Genomic DNA, 20,755 nt, shown 5'->3' with positions numbered 1-20,755 from the left:
GGATCTTATTCTAATTTCCCATTCCACCTTAAAATGGCGCAGCAGTTACATTGTGACGCTTCAGGCGCTATGAAGGAACTAATAGGGCATTTAAGGTGGAAATGGCAATTCGAATAAAAACGCGATCAAATAAGACTTGTTTGCTTGTTTCTTGATGGGTAAAATCAGCTTTGAGCAAAACAGACAAACGTAGATAAAACGCTTATTCACAAGACTGTAAAAAAATATATGTTTACCTCAATTTCAAAGTCTGGTAAGTTGAACGCCGTCCTAAAGAGAGAACAGAAATGTGCTATGGCGGGGACTTCCCACCAAGTCTGAATCTCCTCCACAGAAACTGTACATCCTTGGGACATTTTCACATTTGATATCGCTTTATCGCCGCTATCCACTTTCTGCTTTGATAGAAAACTCTTTCAGCTGAAGAGTAAACTTGCTTTCGTTGCCATTGCGCCACTACTACAATCTGTTCCAGTCTCACAAGAGGAGAACAGATGGGGCGGGTGATACCATCTTCACAAGGAGCTAGGGGTGCACTCGAACCAAAACAAACAATATCGCGTCAGAAAGCAGACTTTTTGCAACACGGAATTAAATATATACTTGGTTTATTTTGACTTTAGTTAGGTTTGAGTGACAATTTTATACACACAATAGAATTATACACCATTATCGGTGGTTTGTTGCCAAATATGCCTCCTACATTAGGAATGGCATGTTCCCATTTAAAGGGAATGCACGACACGCACGTTTGAATTTTCGTTGTTGTGATTGGTGAAGTCTTACGGTACGAGTTCAGCACTGTTAGCCCTCACTCACTCTGTTAGACTAGCTATAACATGTACAGGACATGTATTAATAATAAAGACTATGATTATCCCAAATATTCCGTTTAATTACTTTATTTCATTTAATTTATTTAATTCACAGGTACTATAATCCCATGTGTAGTTTACTAATTTAAACAGAAAACAAAGTTGATCAAGAAAACAGAAACCGGACCAACTACATATTCAGTATTTAGTGATACCAGTCTCTGACCTTATGACAACACCTATCCATACATTTCGTGAGACTTTCAGTCTTCAGCATATATATTCACTGTGAGGAGGTGGGTGCATTTTCTGAGTCCCAAACACAAGCAGTTCAATTGTACTGAGGACTGTGCTTTGGGTGGAAGACTTGTTTTACTCCTGTTTTTATTTTCCTCTTCCTACAAGCATATTTTCTTATATCTCATCTTCACCTACTCACTGTAGTGTTTATGCTAAAAGACAAGTCATGAGTCAAATCTATTGCTGAGAAATACTGCTTTCAAAGTACAGGGACGCATATTCAGACAGCCAATGTTTCTGACGTCATAAACCTAAGGAAACAACACCGTCAATTTTTAAAAAATCCCATAATGCTGCCTTTAAAACATAATTTCTAAATCTTTTAATTTGATGCACAGAGGTGAGTTTTTAGGGGTTTAACTGATGACTGGACGGGGGCACTTGAGTTGAACTTAAGCCCAAAATAGGTGTTGTTTAGTAAGAATGTGCCTCAGTCCTTTCCCTATTGGACACATCTGAATTGAGGCTTAGGTTGTCTAGTTAATCTGAAAAATCATGCTTTGTGGAATACTCCCCAGTTGTGCAATCTGGAAAAGAAACTGAAGGAAAAATAGTGAATATGACAACATTATGATTTAATGTCATGTAGCGCCACCTCGCGGCATCTATGCGCAAATACGTGCAGCGTGAGTAATCTGTGAAAACCAAACCTTAGCTGTAATTATTTTATATATCTTCTGTCATATCATTCATTCATTCCTTCATTCATTAATTAACCTTTTTTATTCAAGATGAGTCTGAACCCTACCCAGAATCAAGTGGGTGCAAGGCAGGAAGACACACAGGACCAAGGCATCACACACTCACCCAGTCACTCACCCCTGCGGACAGGTTCACACAGCAAACTCACCTACCAACATGTGTTTTGGATTGTGAGAGGACACCAAAGCACCCAGAGGAAACAGACAGTGCGAGAACACGTCAAACTCCTTACTGCGCCCTGAGGTGAGGATCAAACCCAGGACCTTGGAGCTCTGAGGCAGAGACACCAGACAGGGATGATATTCATGTAGAGTGTACTCGAATTCTTTGGATGTTTTATCCATTGATAAACATGCTTTAAGTCATTCCATAAAAATGTTATCACATTCATAATTGTTTAAAAGACAAATACACATTATCAGACTGAAGATCTTTGTGTGGAGAAAGACACTGAGAAGAATTCCAACCAGAGTACTGTAAGCACAAAGATAAAATAGGACTGGGTCTACTTTTTCAATGCAGTGTTGTCACTTGTGTTCAGTAATGGGCTCATGAACACAGGTGTAAAATGTAAAAATCCTACAGAAATCTACAAACAGCCTCCAGTTAAATGTCCCTTTCTAAATCCGAACAAGGGTTCTGCTGTTGTTACAGTTCACATGAACTTTTTATTACTGAAAAGAACCGTGTTTTCCAAAACTAAATGCAGCACTGTGATTAAGGCTTGCTGATATAAGATGGTACACCAATTTGACTGTGACATTAATGTTTGTCCTGTGTGTTTGAGTGAGTGTGGCTCCTTATTGAGCTGTGGTCCCTGGGGGTCCAAGTCAGTCTCTGCTGTAATGTTGCTAGGAGACCGTGTTTCATGGTAACATCCTTCTCTCTCTCTCTTTCTCCTGTCAATGTTTACGACAAGCTGCAAAAAAAACCCATCAGCTCCAGGGGTGGGGGTTACTGCCTCACAGGTCGGTTTTCCCAGTAAGGCAGAACACAGAAAATACACTTCTGGTAAAAATAACACACACTACCTTTTTGAAACCTGATATTTCTCGGACTGGTATAAATGTATATTTCTATTCCGATAAGAAAAATACACATAAAGGCTTTGTACACAAGATAGTCATTAATACTGACTCTCTACATGTTTACGTCGTTTCCCTTTAAATAAACCTGCTTAGACTTTAATATGCGAAGTCACAACAAAGCAGCAAAGAAAGTAATCCGATCTGTTTTAAAGCAAGAGCTTTAAAAAGCACAGAGCCTAAAGTTACAGGCACCTTTCTGAATTAAAGAATGTTAATTGGCAGTTTATCTGCCTTTGCCTGCAGTAACAGATTCTACTTATGTGGTTAGTATTTTCAAACATTGTTGTGAGAATATGATGGCTTTTGACACAAGAGCACACAGGTACAGATAACAAACTTATTTCTGCATCACAAATTCCCACATATATTGAATGGAACTCTATCACTGCAGATAACACTGCTGCTCTGAATGCCCTGTGCACGCCCCTTATTCCCTACATTACTCACTATACAGTGAATTCAGGAGGTTAATGATTGATGTACGAAGCTAACTTTGGATTTTACCAAACAAAGCAGTGAATTATGAGTATCCTGTGTCTGCTAGGGTACATCAGTTGTGCTAGGTTTGTGTACACCACTATAAAATGGCAACAATAAATAAATAAATAAATAAAGTAATGCATTATATAGTAAACAGGGCAGTTTTGGACATAGCATATGTCTTGGTCCCTGTCTATACCCTCCGTCAGTTCCTATATTGCCTCATTCTGTAGTCCGCCCATATTTGGAACCCACGTGTAAGCCAGTTCATCTACAGGGGGAAATGATTTGGAGTTTTGAAAAAAGAAAGAAAGAAAGAAAAAAGAAAGAAAGTAAGAAAAAACACTTTCATTGTGCCCTGAGGTAAATAAAAATGTTCAGAGCCTTGTATGTTTTGTCCCATGCATATATTTCTCCTATGGGGTACCTGATCCTTTGAATTCTGAGATTCTGTGATCATTAATAAATTATAATATTTTTGCTTCATGTAGATTAGTGATGTTGCACGGCATGCCCCTGGGGCAGACAATAGCAAACACATGTCAACCTGTGTAGATGAGTTAAATAACCCTGTAAAATCATTCATTCATTATCTATAACCACTTATCCAGTTCAGGGTCGCGGTGGGTCCAGAGCCTACCTGGAATCATTGGGTGCAAGGTGGGAATACACCCTGGAGGGGGCGCAACACAGACACACACACAGGTAGGGTCTATTGTGTTTCAGTGAGTATCAGATGATGAACAGATAACTGCTTTGTAACCTACATCACGACAAGGAAAACCTGTTTCTTTTTCTGATTTATTTATTTATTTAATGTGCCCTCATTCTGTGCACAGAAATGCACTATGGTAATAAAATGTAAAATGCTTCCAGTCTAATGATGTCAGTTCAGTCAATTCAGTCAAGCAGCTTTAGCTCACATGTAGCAATATTATTATTATAATAAGCAAGAAGAATTTATTGGTCACTGAATTTATGAGCTTTTAAACTAGCAGTTATTAAACCTATGATCAAGAAACCAAATCTTGATGCTAGTACACTGTCTAATTACAGGCCTATTTCTAATTTGCCATTTCTGTCTAAGATCTTAGAAAAAGCTGTGGCCCAACAACTTAGTTCATATCTACATAAGAATCATATATATGAAAAATTCCAATCTGGATTCAGGCAACATCATAGTACAGAGACAGCTCTAGTCAAGATAACAAATGATCTTCTTCTTGCCTCTGATCAAGGCCACGTATCCCTGTTGGTGCTTCTTGACCTAAGCGCAGCCTTCGATACAATAGACCACAATATTCTCATAGAAAGGTTAGAAAACATGGTTGGAATCACAGGGACAGCCCTATTATGGTTCAAATCTTACTTAATGGAACGTTATCAATTCGTAAAAGTAAACAATCTAAATTCAAATTATTCTAAAGTAAGATTTGGAATTCCACAAGGCTCTATTTTAGGACCATTATTATTTACATTATACATGTTACCGCTAGGCACAGTTATAAGAAACCGTGACATTAACTTTCACTGTTACGCAGACGACACACAATTGTATATTTCAGCCAAGCCCGATGACAAACACAGATTAAAGAAAATAGAGGACTGTGTAAAAGACGTGAAATGCTGGATGTTGCGTAACTTCCTCCTTCTAAACAGCAACAAAACAGAGGTCCTGCTTTTGGGTCCAAAAGTGACAAGAAATAAATTATCAGACTTAATTTTAAATCTAGCTAACTTTCCAGTTAAACCTGGTTCAGCAGCAAAAAATCTTGGTGTCATAATTGACCCGGATTTATCATTTGATCAACACATAGGTAGTATCACTAGGACAGCTTTTTTACATCTTCGCAATATTGCTAAGATTAGAAATGCCTTATCCCTCCAGGACGCAGAAACATTAGTACATGCCTTTATTACTTCAAGGCTTGACTACTGTAACGCACTACTGTCAGGATGCACCAGCAGCAATTTAAGAAAACTTCAACTAGTTCAAAATGCTGCAGCTAGGGTCCTCACTAAAACTAGAAAATTTGAACATATCAGCCCAGTTTTATCATCACTTCATTGGCTGCCTGTTAAATTCCGCATTGACTACAAAATTTTGTTATTAACATATAAAGCTCTACATGGGTTTGCTCCTGAATATCTTCAAGATACAATTTCCTATTATGAGCCCCCACGTTCACTCAGATCACAGAATACTGGATTTTTAAATGTTCCCAGAATTCAGAAGGCCTCAGCTGGGGGAAGAGCCTTTTCTTATAAAGCCCCCCAACTCTGGAATGATCTTCCAGAAAATGTTCGGGACTCAGACACAGTCGCAATCTTCAAATGTAGGCTAAAAACTCATTTGTTTAGTTTATCATTTGGTAGCTAATGCTCCCCCATAGATAAAGGCGGCAGATCCAGGGGGTCCATGGACACAGGGAATTATAGTATACTGAGACGCTGGTGCTGTCGTCCCGCCGCTTCTCGCGATCACTCAGGTTTGTTGACGGTGGAGCGGAGGGATGCCAGTGTTTCAGGATGCTCCCGTGTCTGTGTGTCCTCCTGGTTCTCTCCTTTTAGTTAATGCTGTCATAGTCAGATCTGCCGAAGTCATTAGCCACACTCTGGAAATTTTCATATTTTCTACTTTACAAACACAAAACAGTTCAAAACTAATTCCATCCCTTTACATCTTTCCGAGTAAACGACTGCCCACCTGTCTGATGGATGACTGTCGAGATCCTCCTCCACGCTTCAGACCAGCTGCCCACGCTCCAGCAACCACCAAGTGCCTTGAAGCTGTCCCTACACTGAAGTTCTCACGGACTACTAACTATCATCACCAGTAGATTGAGCAGAGGAGGATGGGTCACCCCTTGTGAGCCTTGGTTCCTCCCAAGGTTTCTTCCTCAGCTGGGGGAGTTTTTCCTTGCCACTGTCGCCCCTGGCTTGCTCACTTGAGGGTTTTACATTTGTCTTTACATTTCATGTCAAATCTTGTCTTACTGGAATTCTGTGAAGCTGCTTTGTGACAACATCAGTTGTGAAAAGCGCTATATAAATAAATTTGATTTGATTTGATTTGATGAGTGCTATAACCCCTTTTTCAGCTCAGGGCCGCGGTGGGTCCGGAGCCTCCCCGGAATCATTGGGCACAAGGCGGGAACACACCTTGAAGGGGGCACCAGTCCTTCACAGGGCGACACAAACTCACTCACACACATATGGACACTTTAGAGTCGCCAATCCACCTACAAACTTGTGTTTTTGGACAATAGGAGGAAACCAGAGCACCCGGAGGAAACCAACACAGACACAGGGAGAACACACCACACTCCTCACCAACAGTCACCCGGAGGACACCCACACAGACACAGAGAGAACACACCACACTCCTCACAGACAGTCACCCGAAGGAAACCCACGCAGACACAAGGAGAACACACCACACTCCTCACAGACAGTCACCCGAAGGAAACCCACGCAGACACAGGGAGAACACACCACACTCCTCGCAGACAGTCACCTGGAGCGGGACTTGAGTCCACAACCCCCAGGTTTTGTGACCGCGAAACTACCTGCTGCGCCACCGTGCATTGTGATTTTGAATGTCATTCACTCAAAAACTATACAGTAAAATCACTTCATATTTCATAGGTACATAGTGTGGTAGACTCTGAACTGATATCTGTTGGTTGTGTGGACTACTTATTAGAAATGACCATATTATAAAACAGTGAACTTGACTCGTGTTCAAAAACAATGGACAATTATGGGACTTTTGAATATCATTTACAGAAAAAACTACAGTAAAATCACTTCATATTTAATAGGTACATAGTATGGTAAATACTGAACTGATATCTGTTGGTTTTATGGGCTACTTATTAGAAATGACCATATTATAAAGCTTGACAACTTGACACATGTTCAAAACAATGGACAATTATGGGATTTTTTAATGTCATTTACTCAAAAACTATACAGTAAAATCACTTCATATTTAATAGGTACATAGTGTTTTACACTCTGAACTGATATCTGTTCGTTGTGTGGACTACTTATTAGAAATGACTATATTATAAAACAGTGAATTTGAATCATTAAAAACTATGGACAATTATAGGGATTTTGAATATCATTTACTTAAAAACTATACAGTAAAATCACTTCATATTTTATAGGTACATAGTATGGTACACACTGAACTGATATCTGTTGATTGTTTGGACTACTTATTCAAAATAACCATTTTATAAAGCAGTAAACTTGAGTTAACATTAAAAACAATGGACAATTATAGGGATTTTGAATGTCATTTACATAAAAACTATACAGTAAAATCACTTCATACTTCATAGATACATAGTGTAGTAAACCCTGAACTGATATCTGTTGATTGTTTGGATTGCTAACTAGAAATGACCAATATATAAACCGGTTAAATGCTGTTACTTTCTTTAAAATGAAGGGCATAAGCTCAGGTCTTCACGCGCATTGAGTATTACCGGTTTGTCACTAGTATACGCGCGCCTAAATCTGACGTGCGGCTAGTTTAACCGTGTTTTCTCAAACGGCGGCTGGCTTAACCGCAGTGTCACAATGTTGTCTACATTCATGAAACGTTAACAACGCTGCCAAAATGTGGTACACTGACAACACTGCGACCCCCAACCTACCTTTTGTAATGTGTAATGTGGTACCGATTATTTTGCTCTTTGTTTAATGGTCTGAATCCCACAAAGCCAGTTTTCTAAGGAGTTAGCCTACATTCAGGGTGACCAGACGTCCTCTTCTACAGGGACATGTCCTTTTTTTAGACTTAAAAAAATGTCCGGGCGGAATTTCACAAACGTCCGGGATGTTGTTTTTCTAGAGCTTACACAGAACTTCGAGAAGCGTTTCGTTCACAAACTAGTCCCGCCCTCCCCTACTCCGATTGATTCGCTTGAGTGAGAAGGGGGCGTGGTGAAGTAGCCTAAAATCTTCTCATTGTACGGTCTGACTGTAGAGCTACAGTTATTGGTCGATAACAATCTCTGTAAACATTTAATTGCTCAGTTTGCTCGTCAGTAGTCCTTGTTTACGTCAGGCAAAGCTCATGTACCTACCCTCATCATGAATTAAAAAAGAAATTCCCATGTTTCGTGTAGCAAATAAAGGTGTAAAAGACATAAAAGCACACATAGGTTCAGCTAAGCATACAACGGCAGCGAGGGGCGAGAGCTCATCACCCCCCCCCCCCCCATTAAACGATGTGGGCACCCAAACTCAAACATAATGGCAGGAGAGATGTTTTATTTATTGTTTACAGGCGTAATGACTGTGTGTATGCACGTGCTATATCGGGCTGTGTTGCATTCTGCAATTTCTGCCACTGAATCATAGATAAAGCTTTTGAATCTGAACCTGTACGTTTTCACAGCGACATCAGTGGGTTGCCAGGTCTGCGTGGTCTAGTGTGACGCTAGTGCGGATTCTCTGTTAACTATTTCGTCACTTTCTGTCGGTGTTATGACGTAGTCCGTTCCGAGTGACACACTGCGATCTGAAACACAGAGAGGTTTCAGTCGTGAAAACACACAGAAACTGCTCTCAGCTCCTAACTGGCCAGGTTTTTTATCGCTCTTCACGTGGTAAGTGTGCCGCAGAGTGTCTCCATTTGAGAATGAGTACATGTTACTCAAATTATATCTCAAGGTATATTATTAGATTTTTTGCTAAAATAAATAAATAAATAAAGAATATTAAAAGTATTAATATTTTCTTTTTACTGATATAAATTAGTTTCACACAAGATTAATGGGGTCTCTAACCTGTCTTTGAAAGAGCATCAGATGTGACACAAATGATCCATTGATTGTGTAGTTTCATGAGGTACATAATCAATAAACATAATTCTGGGAGCCTATGGGGCAGTAATGCATGGATGTGCTGCTCTGTGAATGTGGTGTTTAAATTTTGTTTGGGGTCTGATCAATTCTGATAAACTCCAAGCACTTCAATTCCTCACTCCCAGGAATGCAATTTTTATGTATTAGTTTTATAGTAGTTACTGAATAATATACATTAGTTACTGCTTAGAAAGTCTTAAAATTAGGCCAATAGTGTGGACTCTTAATTGAACCTGAACCATGTCTATTGTTTTTTAGATGTTTAGCTGTATTCAAATAGGCACATATCACTTCTGTAGCTGAACATGTTTAAATTAGCATATACTGCTGATACTCAACAGTGCCTTTAGTATGGGAGCATACGATGTAGCCTATTGTGCTATAGTCACATGTACATATGGTCTTTGTATTTCTCGTGATATATATACACATATTCTTATTTTGTGATAATTCCTATTGTAACATTCCGTTGTAAATTGGATATAGCCCCTTCAGGATTCTGAGATCAAGATGTGATTCAATTTCATACATTCATTCATTCATTATCTGTAACCCTTATCCAGTTCAGGGTCGCAGTGGGTCCGGAGCCTACCCAGAATCACAGAGCGCAAGGCGGGATATGCATTAATTTTCAGTATTTTAAACGATATTCAAGGGCAATTGCTCTGATTTTTCAGTCTCTCTGCATTATTCAGTCCTTGTAAATCACTATCATTCACGGATAGAATATAGATCTGAAAAAAAGTGCATTATTGTAACTTTTTACTGGTGTTAATAGGAACTAGACATAATAAGTGCTGTTTTACTTATTGATTATCCAGAACAACAAGTGACCCTTCTTTGGTAATCGTAAAATAATGGTGAACCTGAAAATGTAGTCTATGTAGTGATCTACATATGCATTTTACAAATGTAGTTTATGCCAAAACTATTTTTAAACCATTAGACAACTATTTTCTGTAATAACCTTTTGTAATTTGTCTGGCTCCAATTACTACTGCTGTGAACACATAGGAAACATGTCACATCAAAGCACTCTGAATGACAGATTACATATTAATAGTTCCATTATACAGAACTCATGAAAAATCATTGTAATTGTTCTTTAATTGTTTTGTATGCATGTGCTTCATGCACACATTTCTCTGGATTGCTGTTGTAGAGCTGTGTGAATCAGTAAATTGTTTGTGTGTGTGTCTTGTTGGGTTAGTGTAAAGCTGGGTGTTCCTGCCTGTGTCACTGGGAGTCACCCGAAGAGGGAGGGACTTGGTGCAGGGATACAATACTGGTGTTTGTGTAACAGCCCCTGTGTCACGGCCGGCCCTCTCTTCCACTTGGTTACGGTTGCTGCACACATTGTCGGAGAGCAGAAAAGGGAAAGTGGACAGTCCTCTGGACGCACAGATATCGGTAAGGACAGAGAAATTTGCCTCCAAAATCATAGCACTGGTTAAATACTTTGTTCTGAGTTGAAGAGTGTGGTGAGGTTAGTTGTGGGAAGTTTGGGTGACGGGTGGTGAGGGGTGCAGGAGGGGTAGTGGTGTGTGATTTGGCACCAGATGAGTGTGAAAGGAGGGTGGCTGAAAGAAAAGTTGCACAGTGAAAGGCATGCTTAGAATGCACCCAGGCTCCACAAAAGACAGACGGAGTGGAAGAGAGAGGGACAGGAGGATGTGATTGTGGCAGGGGAACGAGAGAGAGAGGGTAATATCCCGAGCTGGAGTGAGTATACAGCAAAGATGACTCTTATTTACATTTGATTTGAGGAAGTGTGGCTGTAATTATAGCTTTACAGAGGCAAAAATAGACCACCGGAAGAAAGTAGGTGGAGAGATTAAGAGTGAGATTAACTAGTGAGTTTAGGATCACAAAGGAAAGCTATAATACAAAATGAACAGAAGGAACGATGTGTGGTTAGGATTTAAACGGACACAGTTGCGGTTTGAAGATTGCATTTCACATGAAGTTGTCTTATTATATGAAGTTAAATACCTGTTATGGAGGGTAGACAAATAGTTTTTCCAATTACCAGGATCTAACCAATGCATTTGTTGATGGTTCATGTGAAGGCTCAGGAATCAGATGCTGTAAACCCCTTGTCTGGAGCTGGCCCCTCTTTGCTAATTCAGAAGGTCATAACCCCTTCAGCTGTAAGCTTAGACTGAATTTCAAGGTGAGGATATTCTATTTGGTCAGCTCGCTAAGGGTCAAATTTATACTACTTCTGAGAATATTCCAGGGACTATACATTTATTTCTTTCATTGTTTCTATCACTTTTAAAATACATTTTATATTTACATGTTTACGTGATCAAAGTTTCTTCATGACGCTCTTGCAGAGAAGCTCCTTGTGTGGTGGGAAAATGTTTCCTTATTCTAAGGCTGATCTTCCTTTAAGTGATACAAAGAAAATACCGGGTTCCCAATGTCATTTTCTGAAGGTTTTGAACACTGGCGGGAGTCAAGGATAAAGCTTGTGTGTGTAAATAGCACGTCATTGTCACCTCACACAGGTGGGCCAGTCAGGCCCTGGCAGGTTGGGCCTCACACCTACAGCTTAGGACTGAAGACCAGTGTAAGGAAGGCATCAGACTTGGTGAAACAGACGGCCCGTGTGGTACTGTGCAGGATGCAAGAGAAGAAAATGAGGTACAATTTTTTGTGGCTTGTTATTTTGTGTAAATCTACGAGTGTGTAGTTTTTTGTGTAAATCAACAACAAATGGCTGCTTAAACGTCAAAGTCCAGCAGTCACAGAATGACATCCTATGAACTCCATAAGCCTTTGACATGTTCCTGCATGTTGGTTTGAGTGTGCTCCTGAATCTTTGCGTGTGTGTGTTTGTGCGTGTGTGTGTGTGTTTTCTGCCATTTTCAGCCTCGTTGCTAAGCTGATTAATGGGGGCGTGGCAGGGATAGTGGGCGTCACCTGCGTGTTCCCCATTGATCTGGCCAAGACCCGCCTCCAGAATCAGCAGGGGGTTGGCGTCTATAAAGGGATGTGAGTACGCCTTTTATAAATCTTTCCCCTTTATCTGCACTGGGCTGTAATTTGATAAGAATTGTTGGAAAAGCTTTGAAATCCTACAGGTGCAATATTACACTGCAATTACTAGTGCTGAATTAAACCCTTAAACCTCAGGGGCCCACTTAAACATACATGAATATACAGATTAGTTTAAGAGACCTTGCTTAATAATTAACAGTATTCAGTAACAGGGACATTCCAGTGATTTATGTACATAATTTAATCACTGAGATGTAAAGAAATTTATTCAGAAAGGTTTGATATGAAATGCTCCCTTGTAGTGACTTACTAACTCAGATGAATTTACAATGCTAATGATTGGAAGCCAGGGTTGCAGTGTCTAAGATGCAAATGCTTTGGTCTGAACAAATAAAACATTAAAATTACCTCCTTGTTTCTGCACTCACTCTTCATTTAATCAAATCATCTTACCTTATGGTTGCACTCTGTATTTGAACACTTACACACTTTAGTTCATGTGCAGCTTTGTTGGGACCACCACAGAGCAGGTATTATTTAGTTGGTGGATCATGCTCAGTGCAGCAGTGACACTGACGCGTTGGTGTTGTGTTGGTTTGTGCTGTAAGAACAGACACAGCTCCGCCCAAATCATACCTGCTCTGTGGAGGTCCTGTTGGTCCTGACCATTGATGAACAGAGTGAATAGGACTAACAAAGTATTCACTGGGATGGCTGCTCGCTGTTTTGTGTGTGTGTGTATGGGTGTGTGTATGTGGGTGTGGGTGTGTGTGTGTGTGTGTGTGTGTGTGTGTGTGTGTGTGTGAGTGTTCACTGCCACAGATGGGTTAAATGCAGAGACACAAATATTTTGTACACTATGCAATGGGAATAAAAAAAAGCATGTAAAAAAATTGGACTACGCTTATTAATTATAGAACTACAACATGTATTTATATGGAAAGCAGAGCTGATGGAATAGGCAGTGAGTGTAGAAAGAAGATAGTCATTTTAATATAGTTATTGATGGGTGTTTAAATATTAGATTTACTAATTATAACCTACAGTGAACATATATCCATTTTCTGAGTTTTTATATATAATATTAATAATATGGGTGGCACAGTGGTGCAGCATGTAGTGTCGCTGTCACACAGCTTCAGGCTAGGCTAGGCTCTGCGACCCTCAATTGAATATGCAGTTAATATTAGAATAGTGAAAAAAATACAGTTTAGCTCTATAATAGCTCCTCTCTGCCATGAATGTATTTCAGTAGATATATATATAAATATACAATATGTGTTTTGGTCTGTGGCAAGGTCGGTGACATCATGCAATGCATTTCTACTATTACACACAGTATTATTAATGTATAAATTTGATCCATGTAAAAGTACAGAAAAGAATGCTGAGAAAAATATCAACTCTAGCAACAAAGAGGGCGTTTCCCCAAAGAACAGAGGGTGGTTCATGTGGGATACATTAAGCCTTGTTTGTATCCTGGCTGGGCAGAGAGTTGCTCTGGTGAACTTTATTACCATGTGATTGTTATGACTCAGACAGACATGCAAAACCTCCTAAACCACGTGTTTCCACCATCTGTGGCAAGCATGCATACCAAACTTAGCCCCTGTCTGTGTTTTTATTTGGTCCTTTTGCACAAATTGCACAGTCACCCAAGTGCTACCCTGCTGTGGGGTGACACTGAAAGAGAGAGAGTTGTAGCGGAGTGGTCATCCTTTGGCATTTTCTGCCTACTTTTTTTAAACTTACATAAGAATCCAAGTGAATACCTCAGTAAGTGGAGAGGAAAAGGCCCACTGCCATGTTTGAGGCACTCTTCCCAGCAACATGTGGCCTTCTAGGATTTCTCAGTGAAAGCCAGTTAAAAGGGAAGTTTTTCATGCAGTGAATCACGGGGAGCTCTGAGTCATTGCTCCATTTTTGTACCTCAATTACTATTGTTTTAGAAGTTTTTCAGGTCTTTTTTATCCCATTATTGATGGATAGAGGAGCCTGTGTCTGCTGAGGTTTCATGAGAAAATAAATTTAGCATTGAACCTTTGTGTGGTTAAAAGGTGTGTGAGCTTTAAGGAGCCTTTTTTTGTGGAAAGTGTCAGTACACCTCTGAATACTTGTTGCTCTGCTCTTTTAGCTTATCTCTAAATATACACCAGACTTTATATATTGCCAGACTTTGTGCAAGAGGCACATTTTAAAATACCTGCTGTTGAGTAGCTGACATGTAAAAAATGTGTTTAGAGTAGTCAGATGGGGAATGGCTCATTTTAGAGAAACTTACATATTCAAAGGAATGTTAATGGGAACCTGGTATTGTTTTGTTTATCATACAAATATAGCAATTTTATTTATTATTTATATATTTTATTACTTCTGAAAACAATCAGTGAACCTGCCCCAGAATCACATTCTTTTATATAATGTTGCTATTGGTAAAAAAAATATATATTAAATTCGAATTTGGGCATTGTTTTGTCTTACATTTGTAGTTGGTGCATGTTAATGCTTGCACTGTGCAGTAGTAAATAAAATAATAAATTAACCCCTCACAAAAAGGAGAGTGAACTGGATGAGTTACTCATAAATTATAGAAGGTAGACATGGAAGTCAGGGCCTGCTAATGGGTCCTGGTCAACTACTAGTATTTAAATTATCATAGTATTTATAAGAAGAATAAAAAATTCCATTTATTTAGCATGCATTTTATTTCCTTGAAAACCACAATGTGCTATAATGGTAATTCATATCATGCTCAGGTTCATCTTGTTCAATACAATGTCATTATTCTGTGCTTCAAACATAAGCTGCGGTTTCATCACTGTTATGAAATATATGTTCTGTGCCTTAATTCTGTTGGCTGACTGTTTTTCTTTGTTGAAGGCTGGACTGTTTAACCAAGACGGTTAGATCAGAGGGCTACTTTGGCATGTATCGAGGTATGGCATAGTCCCACTAGTGCCTGCTCATGTCATAACCCATTTATATATAAATGAATTCCAATGCTTTAACTTTGTTAAACATGAATACAAATTTGTCTTAAATATTCAAAGCCTAGTTTTACATGGTTATTGAAGTGCCTTCTTGTATTCTCTGCTCCGTCACTCTCTGTGTCCCAGGTGCTGCAGTGAATCTCACCCTTGTAACTCCAGAGAAAGCTATCAAACTCGCAGCCAATGATGTCTTCAGACAGAAGCTCTCTAAAGACGGGTACCTATTTTCTCATCCAGATTGTACAAATAAATGAACCTAAGTGCAGCATGGTAGCACTCATTGTCTGTGAGGACTTCCTCCCTGATGCTCTGGTTTCCATGCTGGTAAATTGGTTGTATAGGCAAAAACAATTCACAGGGGTGAGTGTGTGATTGCCCTCTCCAGGGAGTGTTTCTGTGTCCAATGACTCTAGATAGGGTTTGGACCATTGTGACCGTGGATGTAGTGGGAACCTCAAGAAACTGTTTATTAAAAAAAAAGTTTATTATGTAATTAAAATTTGTATTAGTCAGTGTGGTGCAGCCTTGGCCTAACTGTTAGAAAAGGGGGCTTGGAGGGAAGGAGCAATCCCTCAGTCCACAGCTAAAGCATCTTAAGCAAGGCACTGGGGATGGCTGACCACCGCTCCAAGTATGCTCAATGCTCTTAGTTCACTAGTGTGTGTGTGTGTGTGTGTTCAGTGTAATGGAAGGGTTAAATGCAAATGTGAAATTTCGTTGTACATTGTATATTGAAAATAAAGCACGTTTATCATATTTGACTTATTATATTTAATGGGTTAATTCCTTGATTGTTATAGTGATTCTTACCACCTCCTCTTCTGATATTTCTGACCTAAAGGAAAGTGCCCCTGTGGGGTGAGATCCTTGCAGGCTCTGGGGCAGGAACCTGTCAGGTGGTGGTCACCACCCCTATGGAGATGCTGAAAATACAGCTGCAGGATGCTGGCAGGTTGGGTAAGATGTGGCTTATTTAACTCCTTGCTAAACACTGTAGAAAGATGTAGAAAGGCTGGATAAATCCATATCATGGAGGCCACCGAGATCTGTAAAGGTTCTGCCTGATTCACTTAGCAGTTTGTAATCAAGCACTTAGTAATTCCTTAATTACAAACCACTCACCTGGTCACTATTAGAAATACCAGGTATGTACTTCCACTCACAGACCACAAAAGTCGACCATTACTAACACAAGACTTTTTATTCTAACTCATTAATGCTTATGCAAACCCATTAAGCCCAGATGCAAAATGTGATTCTTCCTTGAATTTAAGCAGTTGCTCCATTATCCACTATGTAAAGATCTAACAAAGCTGAAATTAGTGAATATCCTACTGCACTTGACTCTGATTGGTTCTGCTAACTGTTTGGTACCTTGAATTTGGTTGGGTTTTCACTACCACAGCTCACAATTATGGTGACATCCCAAAACACAGTCTCTAATAGGAACAGTGGCTTTTAAAACCACATCATCAGTGGTGGTAACATTAAGCATTGTTTACTCTGTGTATTTCCGTGTTGTTGTTATTTGGGATGAGTACAGCTCTGTGCATCAGTTCAAAGAGGTCAGTAGAACCTCTTCAAAACACCCTGAGATTATTTTAAATGCTGGCGCTGTGAAATAAAAACAATTATAATTGATGCTGCAATGTGGAGATTTTACAGATGGCTGGTTTGTCCTAGATGTCTGCATTTTGCAGTGATTGACAAGTCTCTCTTGTGGTTTATATATCACAGTTTAGTCCCTACTCGGCTCACTTGGAACCATGAGTGAGCAAGTACTAAAAAAGTACGCGGTTCTAGGTATCAGGTGTCAAATTTACCCAAAAAGGTATGTTAAACGTAGGTACTATTCTGTGGTAAAGCTTTTTTAGTCTTATATCAGTTGTGTTTACCAAATCCAAATCAATACAAAGGTCCCTTTCCAGCTCCTGAGTGGCTCAACTGTATAAACGCTGGCTCTGTCATTGGGAGATTACCAGTGATGCTTCAGCCATCTGTGGACATAATTGGCCTTGCTGTTTCTGGGTGGGGAGGATGGCCACCCTACCCCCATCACTCAGTACGTCCCTAGCTAAGGCTAACAAAACAGAACCAGGCTGGTAGCATTTTCCTCTAGACGTGTTGTGCTGCCCATGACAAGGAGATTCTTTAGGGTTTGAAAGACTTGGTAGCTGAACTCAGATTTCAGAGGATGTATGTGCTAGCCTTCACCTTTCCAGATATATGGCATTGTGTGATTAGGTTAATAGGCACCTGTTTTTGTTTATGCCTCCACAGCTGCCCAGAGGTGGGACCCACGTTATCCCACCCCTCCACATCCCTCAATGCAAAGTGCAGCGCCACGTCCTTCAGCCTTCCACATCACTCTGACTCTGCTGAGAGCACAGGGCCTCAGGGGCCTGTACAGGGGTACTGGGGCCACACTTCTCCGGTTAGTTGCAGATATTTTCAGAGTAAATAGGCAATAGGTCAGCATGACCTCCCATACACAAATAAACACACCCACACATAACCTCCCCCTCACACACACACACATACACATGGGGTAAATAAGTGATGTAACCTTTTACTGACCTATCGTGACCTGTTGGCTGTCAGCCCTCATCTGTCATTCACTGCCACTAATTATCATTAACTGCATCTTAGTGGCTCCTCTACCTGAAGCTCAGTATCCCCATTCAAAGCCAACAACAGCGCTATATATAACTACATTTTGTAAACCATGCAGTGTCTTATTAACATGAAAATGAGATAATTATCCATTCTCATTTCTCATTAGTATTGGAGACTGTAATAGCACAAATCAATCAAAAGCCCTGCAGCGGTGTCTGATTCACCCTACTATGCTGTGGCCTCTCTCTGTCCCCATTCTCTCTCTCTCTCTCTCTCTCTCTCTCTCTCTCTACTCAGGGACGTCCCGTTCTCCATGATCTACTTCCCCTTGTTCGCCAAACTCAACGCTCTGGGTCGGAGTGGAAATCTCCATGGTAACCCCCAGGGTCGGGCTCCCTTCATGCAGTCCTTCATGGCCGGCTGTGTGGCTGGCTCAGTGGCTGCTGTAGCGGTCACTCCTCTGGACGGTGAGATACAGACAACAGAGAAGCCCACTGTCACATTTCTTTCTTTCTTTCTCTTTTTCTCTCTCCCTCTCTATCTTTCTCTCTCTTTTCTTCAGAAAAGACCATACTAATGCCATTTAGTTCATAAGCCAACAGGTTCAAGCTGCAACAATCAGCTCTAATCCTATTTAGAACCTGTGTGCTCACTGGGAAATGTAAAATAAGATCATTAGCTTTCTGGTGAGTACATTTGTGTTCACAAACAAGAGAAGGGGCTGAGTACACACCCATTATAAACCAGTATTATACAACATTGTACTATTTAACATGCTGACATCATTATTTACTAATAACTATATAGTAAGTAATATGGTGGTCTGAGCAAGGGGTGTGTAATCAGTACTGTCTGAGTACTGACTGTATAACATCTGTAGAACATATTTCATTATAAAAATACGGCATCTACTCAAAGAGTGACAATGTAATTACAGTCCAATAATGTATAGAATTCAAACACAATATTTAAAGATAAGTTTGAATGCACTTATTAAGAAAGAATGGAAGAAATAAACAGAAATGAAGTCACTCTAACTCTGAGTATGTTCCGCTCTCAGTGATAAAGACTCGGCTGCAGACGCTGCAGAAGGGGCAAGGAGAAGATACATACACGGGGATCAAGGACTGCGCAACGTAAGAGACTGACTGTAGCATTATTGTATGTAAAATGGGAACACACACTGATTGTGGTCAATCAGACATGATCCAGTGGTGTCTCTGGCATGGAAAACTTCTCAGTGAAACTACACAAAACCTCCCTGCCCAGTGAATTCCAGTGGGTGGATAGGAGGCCCCAGCTCTCCCTGCTCGCATAAGTGTCTGTCAGCTGAGGTGTAGTTTTTGTATCATTAATAATTTTGTGCAAAATAGGGCAAAAACTTAGGGGGATGTATATAAAATTACATGAAAATAGTGTCTTCCACTGCTGTCACTTGGCTAAACAAATGCTGAGGGTCCTCACCAGCCACTAATATAGAGGCACCACTGGACATTAACTGTTTGATGAACAATTAATGTGCCTCAGTGTGGTGCAAACCACTTCCCCAGATCATCTCACCAACAAATGTACACTCAGCAGCAGTAATGCTAACATCCTCTGGTTCAAAACATATATGTTATTTTAATTAGTTGAATATATCCTTTAAAATGCTTCCAGAAAAAAAAAATTACTCTGTTTAGCTTCATAGACACACATTACCTGACAACTTATATTTGCAGTTTTTTTATATATAAGGGGAGAAATAGAGAAATAAGCTTGTTTTCCAATTAACCCATTTGTTTCCTTACTGTTTTCAACTGTGCAGCATGTGTTTTCTATAGTTTTGCTGCAAAAGTAAAGAAGCAAACCTCAAATGCCAAACATATCTTGATTGTTTGACTATATCAAAGGAACACTTGGTAGTATTTTGTCCTTAAATTACAACTTTAAAATCTCTGCTTTGCTCCACTGTCCTGTAACAGAGAGAATAGAGTCGTGGGTTCAACGCTCCAGTAACTGCACTACATACTTTTGGAGGAGGGTAGGAAACCACCCCTTCCCTCCTCCTCCCCCTTGATTTCAGGACAATGCTGTAGAAGTGTATTGCACTTTGCAGGAGCAAAAATACCAAATCTTAAATAGTGTTCCTTTAACAGCATGGAGAGAAATCTATGCAAATCTTTTGCCAAATTATTTCTTTCTTTATTTTAATGGCAATGTAATTCTTCACATTTTCTTTATTATATATTGTATTTATTGTAATATATCTTTTTTGGGAAGCACCTTGATATGACCCTGTTATAAAAGTCTTTATTAATATTGAATGCAAATACACCACCGTATTATATGCATTGAAAAACTGAATGTTTTTTTTTCATTGTGTCCTGAACAGGCGTATCCTGTTTCGAGAGGGACCGATGGCGTTTCTTAAAGGAGCAGCATGTCGAGCAATGGTCATTGCTCCATTATTTGGGATTGCCCAGGGGGTGTACTTCTTGGGTATCGGGGAGAAGGCTCTCAGCCTTCTCAAATAGAGACACACAGTACTGTGGGGGAAAGGGGGGTCAATGAAGGGACTAAGTGTTTAAAAAAAGGGCAATGCTCAATTACTTAACCAAAGGAGTTAGGGACAATGGGGATGGGGTTTATTAACGCTAACACAATCAGTGAGGTCACACACTAATCCCTTTTCTTTAGCTGCAAATGGGGGGGGGGGGGGATGGGTTGATTTAATACTGCACAAATATGCTACTGTAAATGCAGTTGCCTGAGCCTGAGTCGAGACTGCTTAGCTGCTGCTGACGCCTTGTCTTAGCCTTGAATTTCTGTAATAGCAGCTCCTTACTCCAGGCCTAAAGGACTCCTACATGCGCTACATCTACAACCTGCTA

The 20,755-nt window shown here is 40.0% G+C and overlaps 2 protein-coding genes across 7 annotated transcripts in view; one reads left to right on the top strand and one right to left on the bottom strand.

Annotated features, from left to right (window-relative positions):
• Window positions 1–442, bottom strand: part of cecr2 (CECR2 histone acetyl-lysine reader) — a 50,325-nt gene extending 49,883 nt beyond the window's left edge. The window contains exon 1 of the mRNA XM_066649120.1: window positions 237–442. Within this exon, the coding sequence (XP_066505217.1) occupies window positions 237–356 (120 nt within the window). The 5' untranslated portion in view covers window positions 357–442. The remainder of the gene's footprint in view (window positions 1–236) is intronic.
• An 8,503-nt stretch (window positions 443–8,945) lies between these two features.
• Window positions 8,946–20,517, top strand: slc25a18 (solute carrier family 25 member 18). Of its 6 annotated transcripts, none has more exons than XM_066648831.1 (12): window positions 8,946–9,012; window positions 10,481–10,680; window positions 11,340–11,443; window positions 11,784–11,919; window positions 12,148–12,270; window positions 15,157–15,212; window positions 15,393–15,483; window positions 16,108–16,223; window positions 17,547–17,700; window positions 18,180–18,349; window positions 18,943–19,018; window positions 20,257–20,517. In XM_066648831.1, the coding sequence occupies exons 4-12, from the start codon at window positions 11,900–11,902 to the stop codon at window positions 20,396–20,398; spliced, it is 948 nt and encodes a 315-aa protein (XP_066504928.1). In that variant the 5' UTR covers window positions 8,946–9,012; window positions 10,481–10,680; window positions 11,340–11,443; window positions 11,784–11,899; the 3' UTR covers window positions 20,399–20,517. The 6 variants fall into 6 exon arrangements, with proteins under 6 accessions (XP_066504928.1, XP_066504934.1, XP_066504929.1 ...); XM_066648834.1 differs by having other exon boundaries at window positions 8,961–9,012; window positions 10,574–10,680; XM_066648832.1 differs by lacking the exon at window positions 11,340–11,443 and having other exon boundaries at window positions 8,952–9,012.
• Window positions 20,518–20,755: the final 238 nt, after the last annotated feature.

This window comes from Hoplias malabaricus, chromosome 17, assembly GCF_029633855.1.
Source record: "Hoplias malabaricus isolate fHopMal1 chromosome 17, fHopMal1.hap1, whole genome shotgun sequence".
Lineage (NCBI taxonomy): Eukaryota > Metazoa > Chordata > Actinopteri > Characiformes > Erythrinidae > Hoplias > Hoplias malabaricus.
Note: the sequence above shows the minus strand (reverse complement) of the source record. Positions and strands in the feature narration are given on the sequence as shown.